The sequence below is a fragment of the Palaemon carinicauda genome, chromosome 7, assembly GCF_036898095.1.
Source record: "Palaemon carinicauda isolate YSFRI2023 chromosome 7, ASM3689809v2, whole genome shotgun sequence".
NCBI classification, from domain to species: domain Eukaryota; kingdom Metazoa; phylum Arthropoda; class Malacostraca; order Decapoda; family Palaemonidae; genus Palaemon; species Palaemon carinicauda.
In genome coordinates, this window is record NC_090731.1 from 171,635,186 (window position 1) to 171,644,007 (window position 8,822).

General features: G+C 46.8%; 1 protein-coding gene across 2 annotated transcripts in view; it reads right to left on the reverse strand.

Moving 5' to 3' along the window:
* Nucleotides 1-8,238, reverse strand: part of LOC137644179 (uncharacterized) — a 109,154-nt gene extending 100,916 nt beyond the window's left edge. For both annotated transcript variants that reach the window (XM_068377175.1, XM_068377174.1), the window contains exon 1: nt 8,075-8,238. In XM_068377175.1, coding sequence (XP_068233276.1) covers nt 8,075-8,122 — 48 coding nt within the window. In that variant the 5' untranslated portion in view covers nt 8,123-8,238. The remainder of the gene's footprint in view (nt 1-8,074) is intronic.
* Between the last annotated feature and the right edge of the window lie 584 nt (nt 8,239-8,822).

Below are 8,822 nucleotides of genomic sequence, written 5' to 3' on the forward strand. Positions count from 1 at the left end.
CCTGGTAAGGAAGTCGACTTGAACCGTTACTCTGCCTTTATTAAGTTCGTCTTCCTTACTGAGCGCAGCGTTCCTCTTAGGAGGCTGAATCAACTCTAAGGTGCTAAAGTATACAGGGCTGCAACCCATACTAAAGGACCTCTACACAACCTCTAACCCAGGCGCTTCTCAAGAATGAATTGACCACCCGCCAAATCAAAAAAGGATGCGGAAGGCTTCTTAGCCTACCGTAACAACCCAAAAAAAACAACAATAAAAGCATTCAAGAGAAAGGTTAAAAAAGGTTATGGGATTAAGGGAATGTAGTGGCTGAGCCCTCACCTACTACTGCACTCGCTGCTACGAATGGTCCCAGGGTGTAGCAGTTCTCGTAAAGAGACTGGACATCTTTAAGATAAAATGATGCAAACACTGACTTGCTCCTCCAATAAGTTGCATCCATAATGCTCTGCAGAGAACGGTTCTTATTAAAGGCCATCGAAGTGGCTACGGCTCTCACTTCGTGGGTCCTTACCTTCAGCAAAGCAAGGTCTTCATCCTTCATGTGAGAATGGGCTTCTCTAATCAGAAGCCTTATATAATACGAAACTCCGTTTTTGGACATGGGCATCGAAGGTTTCTTGATTGCACACCATAAGGCTTCTGAATGTCCTCGTATAGGTTTTGACCTATTAAGATAATATTTCAGAGCTCTGACAGGGCAAAGAACTCTTTCTAGCTCGTTACCCACCATGTTGGAAAGGCTAGGAATTTCAAACGATCTAGGCCAAGGACGTGAAGGAAGTTCATTCTTAGCTAAAAATCCGAGCTGTAAAGAACATGTTGCAGATTCGGATGTGAACCCAATGTTCTTGCTGAAGGCATGAACCTCACTGACTCTTTTAGCTGTTGCAAGGCAGACGAGGAAAAGAGTCTTGAGGGTAAGGTCCTTGAAGGAAGCTGACTGGAGAGGTTCGAACCTAGGAGACATAAGGAACCTTAAGACTACGTCTAGATTCCAGCCTGGAGTGGGTAAACGACGTTCTTTAGAAGTCTCAAAAGACTTAAGGATGTCTTGAAGGTCCTTGTTGGAAGAAAGGTCCAAACCTCTGTGGCGGAGAACTGAAGCCAACATACTTCTGTACCCTTTAATCGTAGGAGCCGAAAGGGATCTCTCATTCCTTAGATGTAATAGGAAGTCAGCTATTTGGGTTACAGAGGTATTGGTAGAGGAAACTGCATTGGCTCTACACCAGCTTCGGAAGACTTCCCACTTGGATTGGTAGACTCTACGAGTGGATACCCTCCTTGCTCTGGCAATCGCACTGGCTGCCTCCTTCGAAAAGCCTCTAGCTCTAGCGAATCTTTCGACAGTCTGAAGGCAGTCAGACGAAGAGCGTGGAGGTTTGGGTGCACCTTGTCTACGTGAGGTTGACGTAGAAGGTCCACTCTTAGAGGGAGAGTCCTGGGGACGTCGACCAGCCATTGTAGTACCTCTGTGAACCATTCTCTTGCAGGCCAAAGGGGAGCAACCAGCGTCAGCCGTGTCCCTTCGTGCGAGACGAACTTCTGAATGACTCTGTTGATGATCTTGAACGGTGGGAATGCGTAAAGGTCGAGATGGGACCAATTCAGCAGAAAAGCATCCACATGAACTGCTGCTGGGTCTGGAACTGGGGAACAGTACAAAGGAAGCCTCTTGGTCATGGAGGTGGCAAACAGATCTATCGTAGGCTGACCCCACAAGGTCCAAAGTCTGTTGCACACGCTCTTGTGAAGGGTCCATTCCGTGGGGATGACTTGATCTTTTCTGCTTAGGCGATCTGCTGAGACGTTCATGTTGCCCTGAATGAACCTCGTTACTAGAGTGAGGTTTAGACTTCTTGACCAAATGAGGAGGTCCCTTGCTATCTCGTACAGGTTCCTCGAATGGGTCCCTCCCTGCTTGGAGATGTAAGCCAAGGCTGTGGTGTTGTCGGAGTTCACCTCCACCACCTTGCCTAGCAGGAGGGACTTGAAGTTCATTAGGGCCATATGAACTGCCAGTAGCTCCTTGCAGTTGATGTGGAGCGTTTCCTGTTCCCTGTTCCACGTTCCCGAGCATTCCTGTCCGTTCAAGGTCGCGCCCCAGCCCGAGTCTGATGCATCCGAGAAGAGATGAAGATTGGGGGTCTGAATCGCTAACGATAGGCCCTCCTTGAGAAGGAGGTTGGTCTTCCACCACAAGAGAGTGGTCTTCATCTCTTTGGTGACAGGGATAGAGACTGCTTCGAGCGTCAAATCCTTGTCCCAATGAGCTGCTAGATGGAATTGGAGAGGGCGGAGGTGGAGTCTCCCTAACTCGACGAACAGGGCTAACGATGACAGGGTCCCTGTGAGACTCATCCACTGTCTCACCGAGCAACTGTTCCTCTTCAGCATGCTCAGGATGCAATCTAGGGCTTGGCTTATCCTTGGGGCCGATGGAAAAGCCCGAAAATCCTGACTCCGAATCTCCATTCCCAGGTAAACTATGGATTGGGAGGGAATGAGCTGGGACTTTTCTAAGTTGACTAACAGACCCAGTTCCTTGATCAAGTCCAAAGTCCAGTTGAGACTCTCCAGACAGCGACGACTCGTGGAGGCTCTCAACAGCCAGTCGTCTAAATAAAGGGAGGCTCTGATGTCCGATAAGTGGAGGAATTTTGCAATATTCCTCATCAGATGCGTAAACACCATAGGAGCTGTGCTTAGGCCAAAACACAGGGCTTGGAATTGGTACACAACCTTTCCAAAAACGAATCTCAGGAAAGGTTGGGAGTCTGGATGAATAGGAACGTGAAAGTAAGCGTCTTTCAGATCCAACGAGACCATCCAGTCCTCCTGCCTGACCGCTGCTAGGACCGACTTCGTCGTCTCCATAGTGAACGTCTGCTTGGTGACATAAGCATTGAGCGCGCTGACGTCCAGCACCGGTCTCCAACCTCCTGTCTTCTTGGCCACCAGAAAGAGACGGTTGTAGAAGCCCGGGGATTGATGGTCCCGGACTATAACCACTGCCTTCTTCTGTAACAGGAGCGACACCTCCTGGTGTAACGCTAGCCTCTTGTCCTTTTCCTTGTAGTTGGGAGAGAGGTTGATGGGAGAAGTGGTAAGAGGGGGTTTGCGGCAGAATGGTATCCTGTAACCCTCCCTGAGCCACCTGACAGACTGGGCGTCTGCACCTCTTCTTTCCCAAGCTTGCCAGAAGGTCTTGAGTCTGGCTCCTACTGCTGTCTGGAGAGGAGGAGAGTCAGTGTTTGCCTTTTGAAGTCTTGGGACCTTTCCTAGACCTGCTCCTGGAAGAGTCTGAACGGGAGCTTCCTCGGCTGGGGGCTCTGCCACGAAAGGGCGGAATAAACCTTGTAGCAGGAGTATCAGCCACTGGGGTGCGGTAAGTCCTGGGAACTGAGGGAGCAACCTTAGCCTTACGAGCTGAAGAGGCCACAAGATCATGAGTGTCCTTCTGAATCATGGCCGCAGACAAATCCTTGATAAGCTCTTCGGGGAACAAGAACTTAGAAAGCGGAGCAAAAAGGAGTTGAGACCTTTGACAAGGTGTGATGCTGGAAGAAAGAAAGGTGCAAAGTTGCTCCCTTTTCTTAAGAACTCCTGAAACAAACATTGATGCAAGCTCGCCAGACCCATCCCGAATTGCTTTATCCATGCAGGACATTAAAAGCATGGCTGAGTCCTTGTCCGCAGGGGAGGTCTTCTTGCTCAAGGCCCCCAGGCACCAGTCTAGAAAATTGAAAATCTCAAAGGCACGAAATACACCCTTTAAGAAGTGGTCTAAATCGGAAAAGGTCCAGCAAACCTTAGAGCGCCTCATTGCTGATCTACGAGGAGAGTCGACCAAACTTGAGAAGTCAGCCTGGGCAGAGGCAGGGACTCCCAAGCCTGGTTCCTCTCCTGTGGCATACCATACACCCGCCTTAGAAGTGAGCTTAGTAGGTGGGAACATAAAGGAAGTCTTCCCTAGTTGCTGTTTGGACTGCAACCACTCCCCTAATATTCTTAAAGCTCTCTTAGAGGACCTAGCAAAGACGAGCTTAGTATAAGTTGACTTAACAGGTTGCATGCCCAGCGAAAACTCAGATGGAGGAGAGCGGGGGGTAGCAGAAACAAAATGGTCCGGGTATACCTCTCTGAAAAGAGCCAGGACCTTACGAAAGTCAATGGGTAGAGGAGAAGACTTGGGTTCTTCCACGTCTGATGAGGGATCCAGGTGCGCAGCTTCCTCCTCAGAAACCTCATCACCAGAGTGTAGCGAAGTGAGAGGTAATGTAACAGCGGTATGCTGAACAGCAGAATCTGAACAAGCGGGTGCATAAACACTTGTGGTTTCATCCTCAAGTCTCTGTTGCTGAGTTAAAACCTGAGGTTCAGGCTGCAAAGACTGGTCAAGAAGAGTAGAGGAAGGTAGGCGCATGGGTTGAGGTGGCTGACTCCTAGCATGAGTTTCTTGTCTCAAGAGTTGCGCTTGCTGTAAGGGTTGCGGATGCGCAGTAGCAGGTTCCTGAGGAACGAGTTGAGGTTCCTGAGGTGTGAGCTGCGAGAGTTGAGGTAGCGGCTGCGCAGAACGCAGTTCCTGTCTCGCGAGTTGAGGTTCCTGAGGTGCTAGCCTAAGGAGTTGAGGCTCTCGCCTTGAGGAGGGTTGAGGTCGCTGCAGCGAGTGCTGAGGTGGCTGGCTCATGGATGGAAGAGGTTGTCGTACCTCAAGAGGTTGTTGCCTCGCTGGTTTAACCGCAAGAGGCAGCGGAGGAAGTAAGGCATAAGACTCCTGCTCCCATTGCTGAGGTTGCCTTAAGGAAGGCGGAGGTTGCTGCACACCGCTGGTAACTGGCAACTCAGAACGCGGTAAGGTAGCCTGAGGAACCTCAACTTCGTACGCCTGGCAGACTGGACTGCGGTGAGGCGGAGCGCTCGCAGGAGGAGGTGTAACCTTCTCAGCCTGAAACTCACGCATTAAGACCGCAAGCTGTGACTGCATGGACTGCAGCAAAGTCATCTTGGGGTCAACAGACGCTAAGGTCTGCTGAGGCAAAACCTTAACAGAAGATGAGGTCTGTTGCGGCATCACCTTACCTCTCTTAGGAGGTGTGCAGTCACCTGATGACTGCGGAGAGTCAGAGCTAATCCAATGACTGCAACCAGGTTGTAGAACTCTTGAGGTCTGGACTTTGCGTTTGAGAGGTCTTGAGACCTGAGTCCAGCGTTTTCTCCCCGACATTTCTTCTGCAGACGAGTAAAAGACGGGCTCAATCGTCTGCGGGTGGGAGTGACGGTCTCTGTAAGACACGCCCGCAACCACCGAGGATACTTCTGTGCGCCGATCAAGGCCTGCCGAACCCTTTTGCCCTTCGACATTGCTTCTCCCCTGGGCTTGGGAGCTTGCAAGAGGTCCCGGACTGGGAGGACGACTGGCACGCACAGAAGTACCCTCACGCACAACACTGACACTGACACTAGCACTTGGCAACGCACTGACACTAGCACTTGGCACAGCACTGGCACTATCACCTCCCACTGCACTTTTGACCTTAAGTTCTTTGACTTCTGCCATAAGAGACTTATGGTCACTAACCACCGATTCCACTTTGTCACCTAAAGCCTGAATGGCACGCAAAACATCGGACATATCAGGTTGAGCACAAATAGTAGGTTCGGGGGTAGCCACTACAGGGGGAGGAAAAGGTTGAGGATCATGAGGTGAGGAAAAAAGCGAAGAGCGAGAAGAACTCCTCCTAACTCTCTCTCTCTCTAACTTGGTTGAATATTTAAGGAAACGAACAAATTCAAGTTCCGAAAGTCCGGCGCATTCCTCACATCGATCTTCCAACTGACAGGGTCTTTCCCTACAGTCAGAACAAGCGGTGTGAGGATCAACCGAGGCCTTCGGAATACGCCTATTACAAGACCTACATCGTCTATGGGGTGGGGCTTGTGAAAGGTCAGACATCTTGAATCAAAGAGCTAGTCAAGGGGGATTCCAAATCAAGCAAAAAGATCGTTAACCATTAATCAAAACCAAATAAAAGCTATCTAAGCTAATAGAGAAGTTTCCAGTATAGCGAAAGCCGAAATCTTAGAGAAATACTTCACCAAAAGCCGTGAACAATACTCCAAAATTATAAGCGTATCCCAGAACGTCTTGCCGGAAGCACGACAGAGGAAAAATTGAGGTGGTGTCAACAAGAAGTACTGCAGTACCTGGCCACAGGTGGCGCTGGTGAGTACACCCCCTTCTAGTATAGTGATAGCTGGCGTATCCCTCCCGTAGAATTCTGTCGGGCAACGGAGTTGACAGCTACATGATTATCGGGTAAGTTTAATATTGAAAACTTGCATTTTAAAAGGGGGAACATACGGTTTTAGTATAGCTATGGACGGGACAAGCTTTTCTACTAAAAAGCAGTTTTTTCTAATAGAAACATGCCCACTTTCTTAAAAAATTACACTTGTTTTCACAGCAAATAAATACTTAGGGAAATATATCTGTAACGATATCCATCGATAATGGGGGACCCCCATAGGAACATGGGGTTTTGGGTTGGGAAAATGGTAAATAGGTAGATAATGGTCAAACAAACCTTTTATATCTCTATACATTAGGAGTTTAGGGTGGGGAAAATATACTGGCAAAATGGTAAAACAAACATCGAAATGTCCCGTCCGTAACTATAATTTTACCGCACAAACACAAGAGCACCACCTAACCTACCGTAGGAACTGTATCCCTACCTACCATGGGACATAGACCCCCACCTAAAACCACTTCATCCTTCTTAACCTATGGATAATTCACAACACTTTGTCTTTGATTAAGCTAAAATAACTCAGCCATCTGTAAAACGAACACCGGGCCGTAAAATCTAGTAGGCTAACCTGACGTAACATTGCCCAAAGTATTTTCCTTAATAATGAGGCATATCTGTATTATTAAGGTGGGCCCTCTGTGGACTGTAATTCATATCTGTATTATTTCAGAGGGCCCTCTTGGGTTTGTGAGTTATCTATATTATTATGGAGAGTCCTACGAGAGCTGCGAGTAATATTTGCATTGTCCTACGAAGGACCCACTGGGGAAGTTTATGGAGGGCCCTGTGGGGACAGTAATTCATATCTGTATTAATATAGAGGGCCCTCTAGGGTCTGTGAGTCATATCTATAGTAATATGTAGGGTCCTACGTTGCTACGAGGGCTACGAGTAATATTGGCTTTGTCCTACGAAGGACCCACTGGGGAAGTTTACGGTGGGCCCTCTGGGGACTGTAAATCATATCTGCATTAATACAGAGGGCCCTCTAGGACCTGTGAGTCTTATCTATATTAATATGGAGGGTCCTACGTCGCTACGAGGGCTGCGAGTAATATTTCCATTGTCCTAGAAGGACCCACTTGGGAAATTTACGGAGGGCCCTCTGGGGACTGTAAATCATCTCTAGGGTCTGTGAGTCATATCTATAGTAATATAGAGGGTCCTACGTCCCTACGAGGGCTGCGAGTAACATTTCCATTGACCTACGAAGGACCCACTTGGGAAGTTTACGGAGGGTCCTCTGCGGACTGTAAATCATATCTGCATTAATACAGTGGATCCTTTAGGGTCTGTGAGTCATATCTATAGTAATATGGAGGGTCCTACGTCGCTACGATTGCTGCGAGTAATATTGGCTTTGTCCTACGAAGGACCCACTGGGGAAGTTTACGGTGGGTCATCTGGGGACTGTAAATCATATCTGTATTAATATAGAGAGCCCTCTAGGGTCTGTGAGTCATATCTATAGTAATATGGAGGGTCCTACGTCGCTACGAGGACCCTACGAAGGACCCACTGGGGAAGTTTACGGAGGGTCCTCTGGGGACTGTAAATCATATCTGCATTAATACGGTAGCCCTTCTAGGGTCTCCTAACCTTAAATAGTAAATTTTAATACTTCAATATATCCATTATTTTAATTCAAGCTGAATTCATGAATGAGGGGGCGCGCCCATCAGAAAAATCCCCAAAAATTCAACCTCGAACTGTACCTCACCAAAGACTCATTTATCTCCTTTATCTCCTTAACTTACCGGAGTTATAACTTCCTCCTGCACCTCTACGAAATTCGTCTGCTCCATTTTAACCGTCACAGAAGAATTTTACCATTTCAGGGTTTAATAACCAACGGACGAGAGGAGAAGATGTGTGAAATATTAATGGTCAGCTTCGCACAGAATGGCTGAATTTCGGGGGACATCGCGTTCTTCTTCTTCTTCTTCGTAATTTACCGTTTCGTGTTTGATAAATTAGATAGTTTTTATAGTTATTTATCACAAATTAATCGTATATTTTAATTATGGTGATATTATTTTATAATATCACGTCTATTTTGTCTTGCAAGATGTTTTAAACAGGTCATTTGCATAAAATATAATTTCTCTTCGACGTCGTCTTCTCCGTAATTTACTGCTTCGTGTTTGATAGATTAGACGGTTTTTATAATTATTTATCGCATAATAATCGTATATTTATCCTGATAATGATACTGTTTAATAATATCGCATCTGTTTTGTCCTTTGTCTTCTTCTTAGTCGGCGTCTTCTTCGTAATTTACTATTTCGTGTTTGATAAATTAGACGGTTTTTATAATTATTTATCACAAATTAATTGTATATTTTAATGATAGTGATATTTTTTTATAATATTACATCTGTTTTGTCTTCCAAGATGCTTTAAACAGGTCATTTACATAAAATATAATTCCTCTTCGACGTCTTATTCTTCGTAATTTACTGTATCGTGTTTGATGAATTAGACATTTTTTATAATTATCTATCG